The 25,570-nt window shown below is 40.3% G+C and overlaps 1 protein-coding gene across 6 annotated transcripts in view; it reads right to left on the bottom strand.

Annotated features, from left to right (window-relative positions):
- LOC126414581 (parathyroid hormone/parathyroid hormone-related peptide receptor-like) overlaps nt 1-25,570 on the bottom strand; it is a 776,049-nt gene that overhangs the window by 19,658 nt on the left and 730,821 nt on the right. For 5 of the 6 annotated variants that reach the window (XM_050083357.1, XM_050083361.1, XM_050083362.1 and 2 more), the window contains 7 exons: nt 24,709-24,803; nt 23,384-23,549; nt 19,464-19,626; nt 6,209-6,339; nt 3,691-3,776; nt 3,462-3,606; nt 2,799-3,152 (listed from right to left, as the gene is read on the bottom strand). In XM_050083357.1, the coding sequence (XP_049939314.1) occupies nt 2,799-3,152; nt 3,462-3,606; nt 3,691-3,776; nt 6,209-6,339; nt 19,464-19,626; nt 23,384-23,549; nt 24,709-24,803 (1,140 nt within the window). The remainder of the gene's footprint in view (nt 1-2,798; nt 3,153-3,461; nt 3,607-3,690; nt 3,777-6,208; nt 6,340-19,463; nt 19,627-23,383; nt 23,550-24,708; nt 24,804-25,570) is intronic. The other variant, XM_050083363.1, reaches the window with a different exon arrangement.

Genomic DNA, 25,570 nt, shown 5'->3' with positions numbered 1-25,570 from the left:
GAATGAAAGAGGAAACCACCTGGTAGAAATTTCCATAGAGCATAATTTAATCCTAGGTTACACTTGGTTTAAGACTCATGAAAGAGGACTGTATAAGTAGGAGAGACCTGGAGACTCCGGAAGGTTTCAGATTGATTGTTTTATGGTAAGACAGATTTCGGAACTAAGTTTTAAATTGTGAGATATTTCCAGGGGCAGATGTGGACACTGACCTCAATTTGTTGCTTATGAACTGCAGATTAGAACTCAAGAAACTGCAAAAAGCCAGGATTTTAAGGAGATGGGACCTGAATAAACTGAAAGAACCAGAAGCTGTAGAGAGTTTCAGAAGGAGCGGTAGGGAACAATTGACAACAACAGGAAAAAGAAATAAAGTAGAAGATCAATAAGTAGCTTCCAGAGATGAAATAATGAAGGCAGCAGAGGCGCAAGTAGCTAAAAAGACGAGGGCTAGCAGAGATCCTTGAATAACACAAGACATATTAGTTTTATCTAATCAAAGGAGAAAATATAAAAATGCAATAAATGAAGCAGGTCTAAAAAAAAAAGAAATTGACAGGAAGTGCAAAGTGCTAAGCAGGAATGGCTATAGCAAAAATGTAAGGATGTAGAAGCATATACCTCTAGGGGTAACGTTGATGCTGCCTGTAGGAAAATTAAAGAGACCTTGGGAAAAAAAAAATCACCTGCATGGATATCAAGAGCTCAGATGGAAAACCAGTCCTTAGGAAAGAAGGGAAAACAGAAAGGTGGAAGGATATATAAAGGATCTATACAAGGGACATGAACTTGAGGGCAATATTATGAAAACTGAAGAGGACATAGATGAAGATGAGAAAGGAGATACGATACTGCGCGAAGAATTTGACAAAGCACAAAGACAGAAGTCGAAACAAGCTCCGGGAGTAGACAATATTGCGTTAGAGCACCTGATTGCCTTGCGATAGCCAGCCATGACTAAACTCCTACATCTGGTGAGCAAGCTTTATGAAAAGGCCAAATATCTTCGGACGTTAAGAAGAACATGATAATACAAATTCTAAAGGAAGCAGGTGCTGACAGATGTGAAAAGTACCGAATTACCAGTTTAATAAGTCATTGTTGCAGAATACTAACACGAATCCTTTACAGACGATTGGAAAACTGGTAGCAGCCGACCTTGGGTAGGCCAGTTCGGATTCCGGAGAAATGTAGGAACATACGAAGCAATACTGTCCATACAACTTATCTTAGAAGATAGGTTAGAAGGGGCAAACCTACGCTTATGTCATTTGTAGACTTAGAGGAAGCTTTTGACCATGTTGACTGGAATACTTTCTTTCGATCCTAAAGGTGGTAGGGGTAAAATACAGGGAGCGAAAGGCTATTCAAAATTTGTACGGAAACCAGATGGCAGTCATAAGAGTCGAAGGGCATGAAAGGGTAGCATTGGCTGAGAAGGGAGTGAGACAGTGATGTAGCCTATCCCCACGTCATTCAATCTGTATAATGAGGGAGTTGTAAGGAAACCAATGAAAAATTTGGAGTAAAATTTAAGCCCAGGTAGAAGGAAAGAAATCTTTGAGGTTTTCCGATGACTGTAATTCTGACAACAACAGCAAAGGACTTGAAAAATCGCTTGAACGGAATGGACAGTGTCTTGAATAGAGGATATAAGAAGAACGCCAACAAAAGCAGAAAAAGGATAATGGAATGTAGTCGAATTAAGTGAGTTGATGCTGAGGGACTTAGATTAGGAAATGAGACACAAAGTTGTAGATGAGTGTTGCTATTTGGGAAGCAAAACAGCTGATGATGGTCACAGTAAGGAGGATATAAAACGTAGACTGGCAATGGCAAGAAAAGCGTTTGTGAAGAAGAGAAATATGTTAACATCGAGTATAGATTTAAGTGTCAGGAAGTCCTTACTGAAAGTATTTGTATGGAATGTAGCCATGTATGGAAGTGAAACATGGACGATAAACAGTTTACACAAGAAGAGAATAGAAGCTTTTGAAATGTCATTCTGCAGAAGAATGTTGTAGATTAGATTGGTAGATCACATAACTAATGAGGAGGTACTAAAAATGATTGGGGAGAAGAGAAATTTGTGCTACAATGTGAGCAGAAGAAGGATACTGTTGGTAGGACAGATTCTGAGCCATCATGAGATCACCAATTTAGTACTGGACTGAAGAGTGTGTGGTGATAATTGTAGAGGGAGACGAAAAGATGAATACAGTAAGCAGATTCAGAAGGATGTGGTTTGCAGTAATTACTCGGAGATGAAGAAGCTTGCATAGGATAGAGTACGATGGACTGCTGCACCAAGCCAGTCTTTGGACTGACGACCACAAGAACAACAACCTGACTTCAATGGTAGTGAGCACATCTGGAGCACTTCTGATTAAAATTTGCTGCAATCCCCCCCCCCCCCCCCCCAGCCCTCTTCCGTATCTTTCAGTGTCCCCTGCGCTGCTGCGGCCATATGTGTGTAAGTCGTGGTACTACCTGTTAGACTTGTGTGCCTAATTTAGTAGCCCACTGAGTGTGCGAATGCTTGTTCTTGCGTGTGTGTGTATGTGTGTGTGTGTGTGTGTGTGTGTGTGTGTGTGCGTGTGTAGAGGGTGGGGGTGGGAGCAGGACAAGGGCATCCACGTGCTTAATGTAATTTAACAATACATCTCGCTCTGAGAAATTGCTATAATACACTTTTCCTACGATTCTCAGATAGGTAGCAACTACTAAATATTTACAAAATTTCTAGCCACTACTAGATAAACCGTGCAGAATTTGTACACAGGTCAAGCGGAACGTACACTGGGGTGATAGCTGACTGCCACGTGTTCGAAACAAGGGCTGGCGGACTCTGCTAGGAAGCCATGCACCGAGCCGTGTTGGCCCGCGTGGCTCAGCCCACGGACACGCTCCCGTCCGCGACTGGTCGCCCAGCTAGAGTTGACGGCCAAGCTGAGGGAAGTACAAGAGGTACTCGAGTAGCAGGATGGCCTGTGCTGACTAGTGGAGAAGAAGCGGCTACTGCCTAGTGTGCCATTGGCCATACCGTCGCTGGTACTCTTGTTCCTTCTCCGTGGCCACCAAGACCAGGTCTTGTTTAACTCTGTCCTCACTTCTGCATTCATGAAGCAATACAGTAGCGCCACGAAGAAACCCTGAAAGTAGAACAGTTCTTGGTTAGCGGTATTCTAATATGAAACATCAAACCTGCCCTCCATTTCCACGTGAAATCTATTTTTCATAAGTTCCAGTAGATATCAGAAGGTTAACAGTAGAGAAAAATATCTGTGTTTAGAAGCTTGTTCCATAGGAACATATGATTAGAAGATCATAAATCATATAATCTAAAATTAAATAATTACTTTATTGTTTTCATAAGACATAATTTAAGTTTTTAAGTCTTTTGTTGTCATTTATTTTGAATATTTTGTAGGATTATAAGATGAAATATTTTCTCTCAGTACCTGGAAGGATGTAAATAGTTGATCTATGAAAAGGGCAGTCATTTCCTCTGTGCTTCCAGTTTCTGAAGGCCAGTGAAAACCCACAAACAATACATAGTGTACACCAAATAATGGGATAAGTATGAGAGTCGACTTTGCCAGACGTCTAGTAAAACAAAACGAGTCACATCAATATCTGCCATGATATTATTGATTGGAAGTAATTTATTTGAAAGACATTAATATTTACCTGTAGATTTTCGTTTCTTCACTTACAGATGAACGCAATTTTGTGAAAATAACACGCACCAGATTTACAAATAATATGAAACATATCTGCAGAAAAAAACAAATAATTGACTGGTCAGAACTTTTCCATTTATGATGAACCAAGATAATTATGTATTAAGCATATTTGAATTTCATTCTAATTGTTAAACTGAAATTTGATGTTTATTTACAGCAAATTATATCTGAGATCAAATTAACGATGTCGTGTCATGTGGACGTGCCAAAGATACATTAATGTGAAGTTTATGTTTCTCAGAAAACGTCAGTAGTGTTCAATCACAAAAACATGTCTAATGGTAATGTGATATTAGACAGTGTATTTCCTTCCTTTTTTTGGAAATTATGCTTTACTACTTCTCAGAGAAAGAGGTATAGAACAACTGTTGATGTTTTTAAATAACCAATTTATTACACTAAAAATACACTGCCTGACAAATAAGTGAAGCACCCACAAAGAGAAGGAGGAAACGAAACGAAACTTCACGGGTTGAGTGGATAAGTGATGTTATGACAGTGATTGCAAATCTAGTCAGTTTCACACAGAGTTTGACGGTGCAATTCCTATGGCCTGGATGAATGCAATGATTTGGTTGGAAATGGCTTCTTTATGCCGTTGCATCCTCTCCTCAGGCAAGTGGGCCCGCAACTGTTGTAACTGATTCTTGATATCCTGGACACTGGATTGGATGTAGTTGACATCTGAGCTAGTTCCTGATTTTCTATTGGGCACAGGTTCAGGAATCTTGTTGGCCATGCGAGTAACGCAGTATCATGCTGGTGATTAATACAGACACATGCCATATGTGGACAATTGACTCAGTCATGTGCTGATAACACAAATACACGACATCTCCGTGTCCTTCACTGTCATCACCCAGCATGTGGGGCTGTTCATGTCCCTTATATGCTGATCAGTCAGAACGTTACGTTTACTGACCAACCATGAATCTTCCCAGGCGATAGCAGAGTAGCCTAGCGACGAGTGTCTGCCAGTCTGCTAGGCAGACACATTCATAGTGCACGTAGTATCAGTGAGTGTTCTGTCCGTGTGTAGAATTGGGACGGCATGCTATCTGTCGGCATTAGACCAAGGGCAGATTGTGATATTCTGGAGGCTCGGAACAAGCATTTTGGAAACTGCATGACTTTCTTGGTGTTCAACGAGTGCTACGGTGAGTTCCTTCAAAAGGTGGCGGAACCAAAATGAAACCACGTCCATACGTTGTAAAGTAGAGAGGCCACTCCTCATTACAGATGTCAGACACCGTAGGCTGGGCAGACAGATAAAACAGGACAGGCGGCGAACTGTGGAGGAGCTAACATCAGACTTAAAAACTGGGCAGAGTACAAGTGCGTCTGAAAACACAGTGCACTAAACACTGCTAAAGATGGGCCACCGCAGCCGACAACCCGAACATGTTGCCAATGTTAACACTACTACATCGGCAACTATGACTGAAACTGGCACATGACCATCGGTGCAGGACGTTGGCGCAGTGCCAAAGCGTTGCATGGTCCAATGAACCCCGATACCATCTTCATCATGCCGATGGTTGGGCGCGAATCCATCGTCTTCCAGGGGATCAGCTCCTTGACACATGTATTGCGGACAGAGACTTGCTGGCGGTGGCTCCATTATGCTCTAGAAAACATTTAGCTGCAGCTCGTGCAAGGCACCAAGTCATTCAAGGACCGTCGTATACTGGTTGCAGATCACGTACATGCCTCTGTGACTATCATGCTTCCTAACGACAGCGACATTTTTCAACAAGATAATGCGTCATGACACATGGCCAAGAGTGTGGTGGAGTGGTTCGAGGAAGACAGTAGTGAGTTCCAATTGAAGTGCTGGTTTCCCAACTCGCCAGATCTGAAACCGATCGAACACATCCAGGGTGTGATTCCAGATAGCGTCAGACCCCATCGCCACCAGCTCCCCCCCCCCCTCCCCACCCCACCCTCCTGGCCACGGAATTTAAGGGAGTCAGGCGACTTACTAGTGCAGATGTGGTACCAAATCCTCCAGCGACCTACCGAGATCTCACTGCTTCTATACCACGACGCATGGCCACTGTTATCCGTGCTACTAGACAGGTGGTCACAATGTTCTGGCTGGTTAGTATATATACTACTAATGCTGTCAGGCGTTCTACCTGTTACAGAAAATTGCAACTCTAATCACTTACATAATCGCCAATGGTGAGCACGTGTACAGTTACATCGACATCAGACTATTGTATTCTGTGGACTTCACTGTTTCTTGTCAGGCAGTGTATATATCATACAACATAACACCTCCTTAATACGTTTCAATTAAATGCTCTACTCAAAGTTATGTTGATGCTAACGAAAAACAATGTGTGGTTCTAACGTTATTCTACGCTTTATTTGTGAAAATCTAAATCTTCTCGAAGTTATAATTGATGTTAATACTATCATTATATAAAGCTATGAGTCGAGTACATCTGAAAACTCACTAAATTGGAAACTGCGACAGGAACAAATATAACTGCATACACATATTTATTTGTATTCATAGTCCAGCATAGGTCATCTTCTAAAAATATGCGGCATACAATCCATGGTACAACAAACAATATAGGCAGCCCTAGAAACAGAATAATGATGAAATGTGATTAGGGACATTTATTTCAGGCAGTACACACATAAAAAAACATTATTGGAAGTGTACCATATTTTTATTGCTTTTACATAATTCTTCTGAACACTTCTTAAACTCTATGTATTGTTTGTGTGTTGAATACTCCGTTTTCAAGTTTTCCTTGTATAATTACTTCTTCTGGTTGGTACGCTACTATTACAGTCGTCTTGAAAATAGAGATTCTGTTTGTGTAATTGATTTAGTTTCTAAAAATTCTGTACTCTATAACAAAGGAGCGACATTAGCAGCGGGAAAGCCTTGTGGTACATCCGTCCTGACTCCAATACGAGGCGTAGAGAACTAGAAAGTACTAGATTGCTGCAAACTGCAGTCGCAAGTTACAAATACTAGGCTACATTTCGCAACGCTGTGCGACAACTCATGGTTGGCGAAACCATTGTCAGACTACGGCAACTGATTACAGGGAGACCAATGCTACAATTAAAACTATCAAAGGGAAACATCTCGACTCTCAGAATGTTGCAGCCTAAATAAGACTTCCCTATGAGCAGAGGAACTTAAAATATGATCGCTTTAGCAGATTAACGCTGAATAGCTCTATTCTTATCAATCTGGTGGGAAATCGGAGAGCACAGTGAACGGGTGAGGATAAAATGTAATTGTAAGTGTTCTGGCCTTCGATCTGATAAGGAAAAGATTGTAGTAGCTCGAACGCAGTCACTTCGCTACTTTGACATGACTGCTACTGTGTTGCTCCCATCCCATAGTGCTGCAGCTGAAGAGATTCGTTGTTCATGCACAGCTGTGATTGAGTCTAAATAATTTAATGTGGAATTTTAAAGGGATCAACTTCACCCCCATGATGAGTTCATGTTGTAGAACTGGAGGGAAAACAGAACTTAACATGTGGCTTTCTGAGGGCTCTATACTGTGTTTGTAAATTTTTCAGTGAATTAAGATTTTAGAAATCTTTCACGAGTCCTTGAGCTATTTTCTCAGTATAAGAACTCTACTACCACTGGACAGTCCTAGGGCTAGAGTTAAATTGATATGCTATTTTAGCTTAACACGCAGAGCGTTTCATTAAAGTTGAAAAACTCAGATATTTCACAATCGGTTGAAGATACGGGAACCGCGTGATAGCGAAAATAGCAACGAATACGACTAACACTGAAATGTTTGTATTTAGTTAGATACTGAAATACATACCGGTTTTTAAAGTAACGACTTCATTCTTAAAATTCTGAACATGGCTGCGTGGTCAGCGACCGTTTACAATGTAAAATTAAAGCAATAACTGCCCTCGGTCGCTAAAAAGTCTTTTGATCTAGGTTTCCTCACTGCTAAGAGAGCCTTCATCAGACGTAAAACACTCAAACTGGCATGTGAGTCTAATGCTCCCTGTAGCTCGACACATGTGAGCAGCCCACAGTTGCTTGCGTTCTATGTATTCTTTTTTTTTTAAAATTGTGACTAAAGCTTTATCGCTTAATATTTATTTTATAGGTGACATGCCGGATCGAGAGTTTTACTTCTGATGAAGACATACTTAGTAGTGTCGAAACGTAGGTCAAAAGACTTCTTTTTTGTGACCGAGTGTTGTTATCGCTTTAATTTTAACTCGACTTCATTCTGTTAACCCCATTCCATACCTCCGCAAAGCAGCTGTAAAGTGACATATAGTAATAGGCAATGTACCGAAAAAAAATCAAAATTATTGCTCTAAAGCCTGATAAAATTGAAGTTGCGAACATCACACAACAGTTATCAGACTGCTGTGTTGGCAAACTTCTGTCTCCACGTTTAGCATTTTCCCTGTGCATTTAACAGTCGTTATTCCAATGTACAGTTGAGAATCTGGATTCTTTCATCCATGCAACCTGTTTAGCACTATCACTTGGAGAAAACACTCAATTCATCTCTTCAGCCAAGTATGAAACATCTGAGGCATCTATGGAATGAGATATAATCGCATCTGTTGTTTCTGTTAACTGAATCTTTTGAAGCCGTAGACAGATTTCTGGTAGGCGACACGTGTTGGAATTCAGTTTGTGAATCAATTTGTGAGCAGGTGGGAAATGGAAAAAGCACTTTTTATGTAGCGTTACTTGGGAGCTCCGTTGTTTTCTGAAGTTTTCAGACATGGCAATGAAGCAATAGCACAAGATACCGCCGACGAGATGTTATTTTTTTCAGGTATTTTTTACTCTAAGGCATGTTCAACTTAGGTTCATTGTTTTTCCCTTTCCACCCGGGGTTATAGTCTATTTCTGCAACGTAGAGGGACACTTACAGAAACAATACTGAACGCCCCGTTCCTGAGACAAGAATATTACTCATTTAATTCCCTGAAGCTTTTACTGTGGAGGTCGAGCTTCGCCTCTTATTGTTTATCTTTACCAACCTCAGTAGAGATTTTCACATTCAGCGCAATTTTTTCACGTTATATTCGCCCGCGTTTGTATAGTAACGCTTGTGATCCTGTGCCAAAAGATGACAGAAGGGCAGTAAAGCTATGTAGGTGGGGGCAGGCGAGGAGAGGAGAGTTGGTTGCGCATTCAGTGCGCATAACTAAGAGTTTATTGTTGAATGGTTCGCTTCTGTTAAGGTCGGAAACAAAATCCAAGCAACTCTGGGAACAGGCGGGTCTGAATGGTGTAAGGTAGTTTATGGTTTGTTTCGGAAAGAACCCTTTGGTTACGGCGTATTTGTTTCGCCCAATATAGCTTATGTCCGAAGGGACACTATACCGCACTTCTTGACAACACTCTCACTGCAATTTCATGTTTACCGGCAAATACCGGACTTGCGAGTTATAAATAAAATGTCTCCTCTGTATGGGAGTAGTATCAATGAGATGTACGAGTGCAGGTATGACACATGGACGACGACGTATGGAAGATTGGGCACATCCGTGAGTCGTACTCGGATAGCCGAAGCTATTAAAGGGACCGCTGGCGTAAAGTAGGAAATCCGGTCCGAGTTCCAGTGCACCATAAATTTTCATTGTTATGATTCCATTATACCTCTGGAGGTGGTTCATATTCACATCTGCGAATACATTTAATGAACAATGGCTATGCACTAGAAGGAAAGGTGCAAGCAAGTTTAGGGCTCAAAGCCCCTTCAAAGACGACCTCGTTGTAGGTAGCGTAGTGCCCGGATTGGGAATATTCGACCACGTTCGTTTTAAAGGAACCATTCCGTCATTTGCCTTACTCGATGTAACGAAACCACAGAAAGCTAGTCCAGTGTCTTACCTCTGCACCACCTCGTTCAGTGACGTATCATGTTGCACACAGAAGGAAATTGTAAACCCTCTTTGAAAGAACCATTCGTTGCAATGGATTCAGGGAGTCACTGATGAGTCAAAACTACTGTGACCATTGTCCAAAGCGAGACTGAATGGCTCCTAGCATTTTTATATACGAATCGTTCCAGCTGCGATTTGGAGCACAAAGAGGGAAATCCACTGATATTAGCGACTCAAAAGGCAATGGCCCGGTACTTTGAAACGGCGAAGCCATTCACATGCTACTGCAGTGGGCATCTACAGTGAAACCACGAGTAGGCGACAAAGTGTTGGACGTCCCGCATTATCAGTTGACGTGGATGTCGGAGGCATTCCCACTAAAGCGGAACAGGCGACGATGTACGGCAGATCTCACGACAGGCGAATGGCTGCTGGCAAAATCCGGCGCACTACTGACCCAGGCATTTGGAGGTAATACAGGGCTATTCGTAAGTACTGTGTGGCTTTAAATTACTGACAGAGGTCCAGTATGGGCTGCACGTATCGTATGGAAGCGAAACTTCGTTGATATGCTAATTCATTAATGTGAAACCGATTTACATTGGAAAAAATTTAGTTCCAATTTTGGCCAAGAGGTGCAAATCTTCCGCTTTATATTGTATGCTCGTATAACATTCACGCTGTCATTTGACAAGCCACAAAGTGAATCGAGAGCATGGCTATTGATAAGAGAGACATGAAATTCTAATAAATAGATGACCTTCTGTATGGCACCTGGAAGAGGTTGGCGTCCTATTCCAGAGGAAGCTATTGACGAGGATGCTGCTTCTGTAACTGACCATGCATCACATGCCGGGGGTACTGTCGGTGTTCGTGGAGTGTCACGAGAATTCTCCGACCCATGATCAGAAGTACAGAAAAATTTTGTAATATATTTTACACTGGTAACCATCAACCATGGACCTAACCACTGGTGGGGAGGCTTGCGTGCCTCAGCGATACAGATAGCCGTACCGTAGGTGCAACCACAACGGAGGGGTATCTGTTGAGAGGCCAGACAAACGTGTGATTCCTGAAGAAGGGCAGCAGCCTGTCAGTCTATGATTGACCGATCTGGCCTTGTAATACTAACCAAAACGGCCTTGCTCTGCTGGTACTGCGAACGGTTGAAAGCAAGGGGAAACTACAGCCGTAACTCTTTCCGGGGGCATACAGCTTTATAGTCTGGTTGAATGACGATGGCGTCCTCTTGGATTAAATATTCCGGAGGTAAAATAGTCCCCTATTCGGATCTCCGGGCGTGGACTACTTAGGAGGACGTTGTTATCAGGAGAAAGAAAACTGGCGTTCTACGGATGGGAGCGTGGAATGTCAGATCCCTTAATCGGGTGGGTAGGTTTGAAAATTTAATACGGGAAATGGATACATTAAAGTTAGATATGATGGGAATTAGTGAAGTTTGGTGGCAGGAGGAACAATACTTCTGGTCAGGTGAATACACAGTTCTACATACAAAATCAAATACGGGTAATACAGGAATAGGTTTAGCAACGAATAAAAAAGTAAAATAGGAGCGCGGGTAAGCTACTACGAAGAGCGGGTAAGCTACAACGAACACGTTATTGTAGCCAAGATAGACACGAAGCCCACACCTACCACAGCAGTACAACATTATATGTCAACTAGAGCCGCAGACGGCGAAGAGGTTGAAGAAATGTATAATGAGATAAAGAACGAAAATTTAGTAGTCATGGGGGACTGGAATTCGATAGTAGGAAAAGGAAGAGAAAGATTATGGATTGGGGGTAGGAAATGAAAGAGGAAGCCGCCTGGTAGAATTATGAACAGAGCATAACTTAATCATAGCTAACACTTGGTTCAAGAATCATGTAAAAAAATGTCTAGGTAGAAGAGGCCTGGAGACACTGGAAGGTTTCACATAGATTATATAATAGTAAGATAGAGATTTAGGAACCAAGTTTTAAATTGTAATACATTTCCAGGGGCATATGTGTACACTGACTACAAACTATTGGTTATGAACTACAGATTAAAACTGAAGAAACTGCGAAAAGGTGGGAATTTAAGGAGATGGGACCTGGATAAACTGAAAGAGCCAGAGGCTGTAGAGAGTATCAGAGAGAGCATTAGGGAAAGACTGACAAGAACGGGGGGAAATATACAGTAGAAGAAGAATGTGTACCTTTGAGGGATGAAACAGTAAGGGCAGCAGAGGATCAAGGGCTGGTAGAAGAGGGCTGCTACAAATCCTTGGATAACAGAAGAGACACTGAACTTAACTGATGAAAGGAACAAATATAAAAATGAAGTAAATGAAGTACGCAAAAAGAAATTTAAACGTCACAAAAATGAGAAGGACAGCAAGTGCAAAATAGCTATGCAGGGAAGGCTACAGGAAAAATGTAAGAATGTAGAGGCATATATCACTAGGGGTAAGATAGATACTGCCAACAGGAAGATTAAAGAGATCTTTGGAGAAATGAGATCCACTTGCGTAAATACCAAGAGCTCAGATGGAAAACCAGTTCTAAGCAGAAAGGTGGAATTAGTATATAACGGGCCAATACAAGGGCAATGTACTTAAGAAGGATATTCAAATGGAAGATGTAGACGAAGATCAAATGGGGGATATGATACTGCGTGAAGAATCTGACAGAGCACTGAAAGACCTTAGTCGAAACGAGGCACTGGGAGTAGACAAGATTCCGTTAGAACTAGTGATAGCCTTGGGAGAGCCAGCCACGACAAAACTCTGCAATATTGTCAGCAAGATCTATGAGACAGGCGAAATAACCTCAGACTTCAAGAATAATATAACAATTCCATTCCCAAAGAAAGCAAGTGTTGGCAGGTGTGAAAATTATCGAACTATCAGTTTAATGACGCACGGCTGCAAAATACTGACTCGAATTGCTTACAGTTGAATGAAAAAAGTGGTAGAAGCCGACCTCAGGGAGGGTCAGTTTGGATTCCGCAGAAATGTTGGAACACGTGAGGCAATACTGACCCTACGACGTATCTTACAACATAGATTAAGGAAAGGCAAACCTACGTTTTTAGCATTTGTAGATTTAGAGCAGGCTTTTGACAGTGCTGACTGGAATACACGCTTCCAAATTCTGAAGGGCAAATACAATCTGGCAGGGGTCAAATACAGTTAGCGAAAAGCTATTTTTTACAATTAGTACAGAAACCAGAAGGCCGTTATAAGAGTTGACGGGCGTGAAAGGGGTACAGTGATTGGGAAAGGATCGAGACAAGGTTGTAGCCTGTCCCCGATGTTATTCAATCGGTATATTGAGCAAGCAGTAAAGGTAACAAAAGTAAAATTTGGAGTAGGTATTAAAATCCATGGAGAAGAAATAAAAACTTACCCGTTTGCCGACGACATTGTAATTCTGTTAGAGGCAGCAAAGAACCTGTAAGAACATTTGAACGGAATTGACAGTGTCTTGAAAGGAGGATATGAGATGAACATCAACAGAAGCCAAACGTAGATAATGGAATGCAGTTGAATTAAATCGGGTGATGCTGAGGGAATTAAATTAGGAAATGAGACACTTAAAATAATAGATGAGTTATGCTATGTAGGGAGCAAAATAACTGATGACAGTCGAAGTAGAGAGGATATATTGTGTAGACTGGCAATGGCAAGAAAAGCGTTTCTGAAGAAGAGAAATTTGTTAACATCGAATATAGATTTAAGTGTCAGAAAGTCATTTCTGAAAATATTTGTATGGAGTGTAGCCATGTATGGAAATCAGACATGGTCGATAAACTGTTTAGACAACAAGAAAATAGAAGCTTTTGAAATTTGGTGCTACAGAAGAAGCTAAAGATTAGATGGGTAGATCACGTAACTAATGAAGAGGTACTGAATAGAATTGGGGAGAAGAGGAATTTGTGGCACAACTTGACTAGAAGAAGGGATCGGTTGGTAGGACAAGTTCTGAGTCATCAAGGGATCAGAAATTAAGCACTGGAGGATAGTGTGGAGGGTAAAAACCATAGAGAGAGACCAAGAGATGAATGCACTAAGCAGATTCAGAGTGATGTAGCTTGCAGTAGTTACTTGGAGATGAAGAAGCTTGTGCAGGATAGAGCAGCATGGAGGGCTGCATCAAACCAGTCTCTAGACTGAAGATCACAACAACATCCATACAATATCCAGACTTCATGATTCGCAGCAGCATTCTGAATTTGTTTTCGATTTCTGGGGCGGATCGAAGTTGATGACATGTTCCCGGGCAATGTTCTGTGTCCGCTACAGGGTACAGTGAACACAGAAATTGCTGAATTTAGCCTACTGTTAAACCGTATGTTGTGCACAACGAGCCATTGCACTCGCCGTGGTCGTGACTGTGTAGTGTGGATACACAAGCATAGTTATTCTCGGTCCGTTTGTCTTTGAAGAGAATACACCCAGAATGTCTGCTAGGTGTACAGTGAAGTCTGTTCTTCATCGAGACCTCCTTGTACAACGTGTGATTCCTGCATCACAAGGGTGCAGAGGGCCTGTCTCGTGTATCTTGAGGCGCGTACATTATTAAGGTCTCCTTGTACAGCACGTGGTTCCTGCTTTCCACGACCAGGTGAAACATCTCCATATTGTAATCTTCCATGACCGGGTTATCTCCAGAAGTTTTTCAGATGCATGGTCTGGAAGACCACCTGATCTGAACCATTGTGAGGTTTGTCTTTGGGGGGTATGTAAAACAATGCGTTTATCAGGGACTCGTTCGGTCTCTACCTGATCTTTAGATGAGTATATAGGAAGACGTTACTCAGATTCAACAGGAAATGCTATGAGCAACTGTTGATCACGCCGTTTTTCGAATGCAATTTCTCGTCGATGTCTCTGGTGCTCCTGTTGAACAAGCTGAGTTAGCAACGGTTGGTAATAAAATCAAAATTTTGCCTTTATCGTTTGTTTAACCTTTCCTGCTCATGACACGTTCCAGAAGCATTACATATGGAAATATTTCTTGCATTAACAGTGCTAGAATTGCAACTGGCGGTCAAAATGGGAACTAATTCTTTACAACGTGAATTGGTTCCGCATTAACGCAATGGCATATAAACCAAGTTGCGTTGCCAGACGATAATTACAGCCCTCACTGGAACTCCCTGAGTAGCTGCACTTGAATTATAGCCACCCAGTACCTTGGGGATCCAGAAGACAGCTGCGCGAAAACTACAATATATACAGAAAATAGACACGTATCAGTGAATAGAGTAGCTCTACAGGTTTCTATCTTACATTACAGATACTAATATGGGTACCATTAGTGACGCAGCAAACGTTAACACACGAGTGGGATGTGCATGCTTGAGTAACGACAGCAGCCCGCTTTCGAAATCTGTTTGTTATTTTATTGTATTTTATGTCAACCGGGGGCCTAGTAACGACGGAGAGGCTCCGTCCCCGCCGCAGCCACAGTAGTCCATAACCCCACGACGACTACCGCAGTCTACTTCACCCCTCCGCCTCCCCACACCGAACCACTATTTCAGGGTTATTGTGCGGTTCGGCTCCCGCTGAACCCCCCCCCCTAGGGAAGGTCTCACACCAGACGAGTGTAGCCCCCATGTTTGCGTGGTTAAGTAATGGAGGTGTAAGCGTACGAGAAGAACTTGTTTGCGCAGCAATAGCCGACACAGTGTGGAATAAGGGGAACCAGCCTGCATTCGCCGAGGCAGATGGAAAACCGCCTAAAAACCATCCACAGACTGGCTGGCTCACCGTTCACCGGACCTCGACAGAAGTCTGTGGGATGATAGTGCCGGGGACCAAGCGCTCCTTCCCAATCCGGAAAGCCGGTCGCTGTGGCCGAGCGGTTCTAGGCGCTTCAGACCGGAACCGCGCGACTGGTACGGTCGCAAGTTCGAATCCTGCCTCGGGCATGGATGTGTGTGATGTCCTTCGGTTAGTTAGGTTTAAGTAGTTCTAAGTTTTAGGGGTCTGATGACATCAGAAGTCCCATAGTGCTCAGAGCCATTTTGAACCAATTCGGAAAGCCGTGGGTTAGACCGAACGGCTAACCGGGAAGGTAGTCTGTTTGTTAAGTTTCCTATCTGCACGCACTATTACCTGTTGCTATAATGAGCGGATGATTTGTCTACATATATTGCCACGCTTCCCCTTAGTGAAGCGCTAAGCCAGTACAGTGCGTTGCGTATTTGGAACAGGAACTTGGAGAGGTGCTCTAGTCACCGAACCGGTGTTTTGATGGCTACGTATAGCACCGCCATCTATCGGAATTTCGTGAAACTATGGGGGCTGAGGTGGAAATATTCCACCATATACCACAACCAATTCCGCAATTCTTCAAACGAAAGAGGTCGATGAGAAAAATGTGTTGCATCACTTACTAAACCCCCCTCGTATGTCTTTGAAGTTTCTATACACTCTTCTGATTTACCAGGTATTTATGAATAACGTTGTACTATGCAGTGGGGGACATTCACCTACGTTTTCCATGGTACCTATAGTAGTAATCGAAGGCACCATGACATCTGTGGACTACGTGAAGATTATTGCGTATCACCTGCTTTCCTTCACGCTTCATGTCTTCATCGAGGTCGTCGCCATTTTCCAGCAGTATAACTGTCAGTCTCGCGAGGTCAGATTCGTGCTACAGTGGTTTTCGGAGCACGATGGCGAACTCACGTTAAATGTCTTGGCCACTAAATACGGCTGATCTGAAATCGATGGTACACTTCTAGGGCCGGGCGCCAGTTTGACGGCCACAAAACACAGGCTCTTTAAGGGAAACGCGTGATACGTGAGCTGTGTGTAAAAGTCAGGCGCCACATAAGCACGGAAACCTACCAAGATCTTATAGAATCAAACCCACGCAGAATCGATGTTGTATTACCTTTCATATGTCGAACAATATGATATGAAGAGTGTTTTGGCTCATCTGTGTATATCTGTTTAGTTGGACTAGGATTCTGTCCCCACCCTTCCCGAATTGATTGTCAATTTCAATAAAATTCACCAGTCGCCGCGTTACATAAGATGTTATCTTATTTTGTGTTGAGGGCTACGAGTTTGAACGTTTCACTATGCCATCTTCAAGCCCCATATGCATCTCTCCAAACGCCTGAAGATGGTAGCTTTGAAAATAAAATACAATAACATTTTAAGTTACACGGCTCTTGGTGAAATACATTGACATTGACAATTACTTAACCAGTCGATGTCCCCTGTTCGTGATGGACCAACAAAGAATTCCCGAATTGTGTCCATTGCCTTGGCCACCGACCGATCTCGTTCGGGTCTCACTATGGCTTCTGTGAATCAGCCCAACTCAGTCGGTTAAAATGATGGTGGAGTTTAGGGTACCAGTCCACTATATACCTTAAAAATCAATTTTATAACAGCGTGTAACCAATGCAGAATGAACGATTACGTCCATGGTCCATGACGTCATCGTCTTAAAAGATGGCGGAATGAGAACTATCCTTTCGGTAAGTGGCAACCCTTTTGGAAATTAGGAGAGAGTTAACGCTCGAAGCGAACCTTTGGGGGCGGGTTGCGAGACGTGCGTGGATAGCTTAGTAGCTAGGAACGTTACCTGCTAGAGGCAATGCTGGATATTTCGACTCCTGGTTCTGCTAGGAAGTTTCAATACTGAGCGTACTCCGTAGCAGATTGAAAACGAATTCTGATAAACTGGGACCGTGGTAACGCCGAAATACTTACATGACGTACTTTGTAGTCTCTTAGGAAGACACATACGTGGCAGATTTGCACAGTCAGTTCAGTTGTGGTCTTCTGTCACCTGTTTCATTGATTTCCACCAGAACAAGAAAGAGCAGTGGTTCGCACATTGGACTCGCACTCGGGAGGACGACGGTTCAAAGCCGCGTCCGGCCATCGAGATGCATGATTTGAAAAATGTCGTATTACCGTATTGAGCTACTGGTCAAACACTTTATTGATACAACCAGTGTCAGACGTCTGACCATCATCGTCATAAAAGCATTCGTAGCATAATGTTACGCGAAATATAAAATCGTTACCGTCTTGTGATATATTCATGAATAGTAGATTGTTATCATATCGTATTATAAATTACATCGTCAATCTATAAAAGTTGTGCTTGATTTATAGACTGACGAAGGAATTTATATTACCATATGGTAACGGTGTATTATTCATGTTTTTATCACCTGAACATAACGATTTTATATTTCACCTAACATGATGCTGTGAATACTTTATAGAACCTGATGATAGTCAGACAACTAATCTGGTTCGGTGGATAATATATTTTACAAGAAGCTCAAGACGGTAGTATGACATTTTTCAAATATATAAGAGCTGTGTGGCACCATTTTCTGACAATATATGCTGATTTATGTTTGCCTTGATTCCGCTGAATTGCCTAAGGCAAATGTTGGTATGGTTGTTTTGAAAGGGCGCGGCCGATTTCCTTCGCCATCCCTTCCTGCGCTCCGTCTGTTACGACCTTCGTTGTCGACGGGACTTTAAACACTATCTTCCTTTTTCTTGAATTTCAGATGTGTTGTGCACACATTGCTTAACGTATATCACAGAATGTAGGTCTATCCACTTCAGCTTATTCGTGGAATGAAAACAATCGTTCCATGAAATTATTCATTACAGTCGTTACACTCAAGGATCTACAACGACTAAAGCCCATAATTCTGAAAACACTCACATATATTTTCGTTCTAAATAGGTTCGTCCTCATGATTTCATTTATCTTTGTACTGACTCACTTCACAGTATTCTTTCCTTAATCTGTTTTGAATTCAGTCTCGTTTAATTTCAGCAACTACGACGTTCACTTATTTTTTTAAACGTCACCACGAAAAACTAAAATCACGCAATATGTTTTCTGTATACGTTCAGATGCATTTCTGCAGTAAAGGTAGACACTGAAATTCGGGCGCTGTAATACTCTGGCACGTTCCTTCATGGAGTACACCAAAATGGCGCAGGTAGGTGTCAAAGTGGAGTGTCATCTGTTAATAATTATTTTTCTTTGGGGCTCTAGTTTAGACGAACATAGCTGCAAAATTTCCGCTGATGTCTAGAATTAATGACCGCACTATTAAATGGAGACAGGCTGCACCCTTTTATTTGGATCCTCTAGCAGCTTGCTAGGATGCTGTTGCACAGGGATATCAGAGTGTTCCAGGACTGCATAACCGTATCTGCAAACGAACGGGAAGTTAATTCCATAATCTTGGACTTCGGGATGGTAGAACTTTGACCAACCCTTGAATTACTCCCTGTGTTCTTGTAACTAAATAGACACAGGCATTTTTTACCAGCTAAAAAATTTTAGTTACAAATGAAGCATAGCCCCTGAAGATTCCAGTTCAGCTGTCGAGGTTCAGCGTCTTTAAATTCGTGTCGCTCATTCTCAACTCACATTTGTATAACTATTGCACTGATTATTACATAATTTCATATGCAAGGGAAATCTATCACGTTACCTCTAATTACAAAGTTATAGGGAAGATCAATGACCGAATATTCATATTACAAGCGGATTGCTTTTAGAACAGTTCGTTGACAGATAATCGTCTTCTATCATAATCATTTCACAAAAAACTGATTCAGCTACTGCACAATGTTGAAGTCCTTTAATAAAATTTGGTAGAATGGCACAGCAATTACAATTAGAACACTGAAAAATCACACAGATAATTAATAAGTTCTGTGAAGATTTGTGTTAGTGGCCTAGCATTGTATCAAATTCATGTAATGATTTTAGAGCTTTGTTGTGGTGCATCTTAAATTTAATATGTCTCTATTCTTTACAATAGTATGTAACGTTCATATGTCTGTACATACCCCAACCTAAAATGATGTAGAGTTCAATACCACTTCTGTCAGAAAATAGTGCATTGAAAATTAAATTATGTAGATAGAGAGCTTCCATCAATATCCAGCTATAATTTGCCATTATAAAATATTGCCAAATGCTGAAAACGAGCTTGCAGTCCCAAATATTTCCCTGGAATGAAACAAAAATCATGTAATATACGTTGATAACAATAGATAACATTTCTGCTCTGTAAATAGATATATACTATACTTCAAAACTCATGCCACTTCATTTGCAAATATAATTAAACTAAATTTTAAATTTTATATTTTTTAAGAAAGCATATGTTTATAACATATTTTAGGTATTGAATTTGGATGTACTTTGGCTATTTAGATATATATATGAAAACCCAATTTTAATTTGTTTCCTTGTTTTCTCCTCTAGTAGTTCACAGAAATTCACATTTTAGGAAGAGTGGATTACTACAAAAATTATGTGCACCTTCGAGAGGCTTCGTAATTCTACAGATTTCATAGAACTGAACTATAGTGAGCCTGTATCAATGCACTACTTCTTAATTTCGGTTGATACTAGTTTGCTTTGGGTCTTCATCCACCTGTCTTGAGATGGTTATTCTCGCAGAGTTCCATATATATTGGGAACATTTTTACAGTTCTTGGGCACCTGGGAGGTACATCATTTGCATCTCTTAAATTCTTGACCATTTAGCCATTAATATATATTCTCTTGCAAATTGTAAAGCAAAGCTTTTATTCAGTCTGATATCCGTTCTTCTGGAGAACTTTTTTCCATTGCAGTAGCTGACATATTCGTCGTGAGGGGAATTTAACAGCTGTACTGAAATTTAAGAAAAATTGTACGTCGCTCGTATCACAGCCTTAGCTGCACACATTTTGCAATAAGACTACTTTTGGTCTTCCTCTGTCATTTTCAGATCTATGTAGGTTTGTCAGCAACATGCCACGTCTGTATCGGAACTACACATCTGAACACCTATCCCGCTCCATCGGTGAATTTCAGTTAAAAATATAGTAACCCGATTAATGTAGACCAAATATGATTTTACTTTCGTTATAAAGTGTTAGTCTCTTTCACAGGTGGCACGAGCATCAGAAACTAATGTACCCAATTTTGTATTTCTCTGGTCAGTAATCGGTGAATGACCAACAAGTGATGACACACACAGAAATTGTGTATACAGTCGTATCTACAACTATAAAACATGTTCAAACAATGTTCTGTTCAAATAAATGAGACACAGTTAGCGGGGTTAATGTATTTTTAAACAGTCTATGTAAATCTCTGTTTTAAAATCCCAGTTAATAAAACAAGATCATATCTTTCAGGGGAACGAATCTAGTCACACCAAATATTTTTTCTGGGAAGCAATATATTAAAACAATCATCGAATTTTAAATATCTTCGTTGCAACATAACGACGTTGAGCAAAAATGTTAGTAAATTTGAAGCTGCGTGTGGATCAATTCAAAGAACTTCTAAAAATAAAGTCAGGAAAGAATCGAAAATGAAATTTCAGAAAATAATTGCTTTACCCACACTGATGTATGGGAACGAAACCTGAGTGCGAAATCAGTAGCATCTCAGTAAAATTGAATCAATAGAGTGTTAAACGACATACCAATATATATTCTAAAGGATAAGGATTTAAGATATTGGGAAAGAATTGAATTCAGGGTCAGTGCGTAACAAAATATTAAGAAACAGTTGGAACTCGACTGACAATTTACAATGAATGGTAAATACCAGATTAACCAAGGTTGTGTTGAATTTCATAGTGAGAGGAAGAAGAGGCAGACGACGACACAGGTCACGCTGAAGAGAACCATGAAGCTGTAACGAGCAGAAACGCCTAACCCATGAAGTGTAGAAGAAAAAGTAGATCTACATCTCTACTCTTCAGTTCGACCTTCCGGTATGTGGTGCTTCTGGTACAACTAACTTTTCACCCTTTCCCTGTTCCACTCGTGACTGATGGTTGAGAAGAATGATTGTTCGTAAACCGCAGTACGACCTCTCTGCTGAGTTCGTTCTGCAAGGAAGTTATGAATTAAATATGATCCTACACACAGTAAATCCGTATTTAGTTCACTAAACCATAGTGTGGAACAGTTAGGAATGCCTTCCCAGAGTTGAGGAACGCGGCATGAGCCTGGCGACTTGTCTACCACTCTAGGCGCTCCGAACTCCATGGACGAGCAGCGTAAGCTGCGTTTCGCCATGTCTGTTTGAGAATCTATGCTGATTTTTGCACGGGAGATGTTCGGCCTCAAAGAAAAAAAAATCAATGAGCATAATCTGTATTTTTTCCATTCGTTAGGTAAAGTGATGCACATAGAGAAGGAAACAATTTCTCACAATCCTTCTAGAATATGTCTCCAAAGATTTTTCGCCTATGATGTGATCGAACTATAGTGAAACTGAGAGACATTAGTCTTATGATAGTTTTAAACGTTAAAAGCCACGCCTTCACCTACATTTCACTATCAGCCTGTTACACATAGTAACGATGGTGTAGCGAACGGTGTAGTTAGGCACAGATTCCTTAGTAACCACGATCTGAGCTACACTTAGTATCGTTCGTGTTATGGCCAGACGTGTACTTGGGCTTCATTAGCAAGCAAGGTCTGTAACGATGCTGTCGTACATAGGTGCTAATTGCTTAGGAACCAGTAATACACAAATTGAAATTTTTTATTGCTGCCAAGAGTACTGATATTTTAACAAATAATAATAATAAATACTTGATATGGTCCAGATGACTTTCCATTTTTAAGCGATTTAAGTTTATTTTTTATTTGGGGTCCACTTATTTCAATAGGTACCATTTACATAACCTGTAAACTAGCTTCTTTTATGTCTTTTCTAGAGAAATCATAAATAAACCTAATCTACCTAAGTTGGAATGAATTTGATATGAAATTAATTTTAAAAAAAAACACCACAAAAATATTAAATATAACGGAGTAATCCTTTAATGCTGGTGTTCTAACCCAAGAGGAAATCTCTAACACTAATTACAATTTGCAGAGGTAATGACAATATTATTTGATAACACGATAAAACTAATTCACTCACTGTAATCAACTATTATCCGTTTTTGACAGCTAACATCATTACAAAGATTTTTAATGTTACATTGTGAACTACTGATCTATTTCAACAAATTCTCCACACGTATTTTAGACAAACCGCAATATTTCCTTCATTCTGTCGCTATCCATGAATTATCATTTTATTTTTACGCGTTCCTTCAGAAACATAAGTTGCGTTTAACTACTGGTCTCTATAGTTCTTCTATGTGACTTTTAAACTGAAATGGTAAACAGTTAGTAAACATGTATTTTCAATGGATTGGATAAATTCAAGCTGCATATCAAACTGAGGCTTGAATAAATGTCTACATTTTTAAATATCAACGAACCACTGGCGTATAGCATCTGATATGCTCAAGGTAATTCTAGAAGTTCTAGCTTAGGTCAGAGTGTATGGGTTTCTCAGGTATCTGAATTTTCTGGGACGAAAGCTCATACTTATTAGCATGTAATAAGGCGAAGAAGCATAGTAAACTTTCGTACTGAGTTTACCTGGCACTGGAATGAAGAAAGTAATTTCATTAAAGAGGAAATTGAAGATGAATACATATTGAATACATTTTATTGTGACTTTTGCTCCACACAATACCTTAACTTATATTAGCATTTCATATATTATAGCTTTTAGGAACGTATTCTGAATTTTCTATCGTTGTTAAAATAAATTACACTACAGAAATTAAGACTAATACTCTTAAAATTTCAAAACACTCTTGAGATTGGTAATAATGGCTGTGAAATGTGAGCAATAAACTGTCCCTTGTAAGGCAATATATTACTATAGGATGCTGCAAATCAATAATACATACCTCTGCAGGTACGTTGAAGTAATATTTGCCACTTCTTTGCACAAGATTACTTGGGAGACCAACGGAAAGAACGAAGAGTGAATCTTTAAGTATTGTTACAAATGCTCTCATAATAAATGAGGCAAATAGATGCATATGTAAAATATTACGTGGGCACCGTAACGACCTGCAATGGACAAAGACAGAAATCAATTAATGGCGAATTATTAGCAAGTTAAAAATGTTTTCTTTCCAGCTCTGTGTTTCGTTCAGTAATACATAAAAATACTACAATTTAAGTGATAGTTTCACTTTATTATAGAAATAATCCCATTGTCAATGAAAGACAACAAACCGATGACATGATACAACATTCTTATAACCACAATAATATTTAGTTATTATTGAATGTTCCATCTTAAGTACATTGCAGTTAAAGAGTTCTTTTACAACAGCGTAGCGTCCTCCGTGGTCATACTAGAAATACGGATAAATAATGTCTGTACATTAAAGGTCTTTTTAGGTCAGAAACAGCAGTTTTCATTAAGTTATCTTACAGTTTGCTTCCGGTGTTTTTGCCTCAGTTCTACTTACTCTGCAAACTTCTTCTGTTGCCTTTGATGTTAGTGGAGATTGAGGTCGAAAGAAACTTGGCTTCACATTCACCTTTGGAAAATGTTCACCTTTCCTGAAACTACTTTCTCTTACGCTCCGTTGGCGTTATTTCCATTTCAAATTACACTATAAAACTTCACAAGAAAATAGAACTGAAGTGAAGTTTTAGAATAAGATGTAAAGTGAGGGAAAAAGAACGCTAATGCAACATAAGAAAAAGTGATTTAAAAACAGCCGACAAATTGCCAAGAGTGAATTTGAGACCATGTTTATTTGTACCACAGCCTCCGCTAAAAACGAAGGAAAAAGTGGATGTTAGAAGAAGTTCGTAGAAACAGGGGGCAAAAACGTCGCTTGAAAATTGTACATAAGGAAGTAATGCTTTTAACCTATAAAGACCAAAATGTACAGACATGGCATGTGTCCATATTTCCAAAACTACCACAGAAGATGCTTTTTAAATAAAGGTGCAATGCGTCTGGTGCAAAAATACTCTTTAATAGCAGTGAGCTTAACTAAAAAAAAGTCGTAATTTATTACAACATCTGCCACTGAAGATTGCCGTGTAAGCAAGTATATTACAATCATATTTATCTTCACTATATAAACCTCCACATGGAAATAGAATTACACCAGTTGTGTCGAATATATATTATGATACATAGCCAATCCCGCTTAGCCCTACCGCAGTACGTAGTTTTAATTATTTCAACTTAAATACAGTAACATACCTGATCGCAGCCAAAATGGTGAATGCGAAGATAAGTGACACCAGAGATATACTATACCCAGCTCTTGAAACGTCTGTTACAACAGGGAGGAACGTCTGTAAATAAAACGAAGGTTATCGTTTTTCTCACAATACTATTGTTTGTCAGTAGTCACTAAAATTTCATATCTAGTAATATGTTGAATGAACTGAGCTTCATTACATTATTCAGAACATGCACCAATACAGGAACTACGTAATTCAGTAGTAGACCGAAATAGAGTGCCTGCATTTTGGAGCAGTACAGGAGGAATTATTGTTGAAAGAGCAGTAGAAAGAACAAAAACAGTAATATGGGAAACAAGCAATACACGATATCAATAGCAAATTCATACTTCTAGACAGAATGAAGGTACGAATACTTCTACGACTAGCTCCTCAAGTAAAGCCAATGCCCCTAGTTCAGTATGCATTACTTCATTGTCGTGTACATTGCTTGACGTGTTATAATCCTCAAGGCTTTATTCACTATCAGTCCACAGCCTCAGTGTAGCTTCTGCATAATGAAATGCTTTTAAAATCACCGTTGACTGTCAGCGTACAGTGTTTCTAAAAAGGTTTCATCGCTTAGAAGAAAACAATCTTCAAGACAATCACAGTGAGTACTTGTGGAAAAGCATGTAAGTAATTTCGTTATATTTTGTTATACGTGAGTACCTTTGACAATACGCGTTTCACAGTCCCTGTTTGATCATGTCTCATTCTTTTTAACCCTATTAAATCAGATAAAAGCACCTTTGAACTGGTGCAGGTTGATGACCTTATCATCTATTGAGCATTGTTCAGTTCATAGTAGTTACAGCCTGTAATCCGGTTAATAGGTT

This window comes from Schistocerca serialis, chromosome 1 (assembly GCF_023864345.2).
Source record: "Schistocerca serialis cubense isolate TAMUIC-IGC-003099 chromosome 1, iqSchSeri2.2, whole genome shotgun sequence".
NCBI lineage: Eukaryota > Metazoa > Arthropoda > Insecta > Orthoptera > Acrididae > Schistocerca > Schistocerca serialis.
This window is presented reverse-complemented; position numbering and strand designations above follow the sequence as displayed.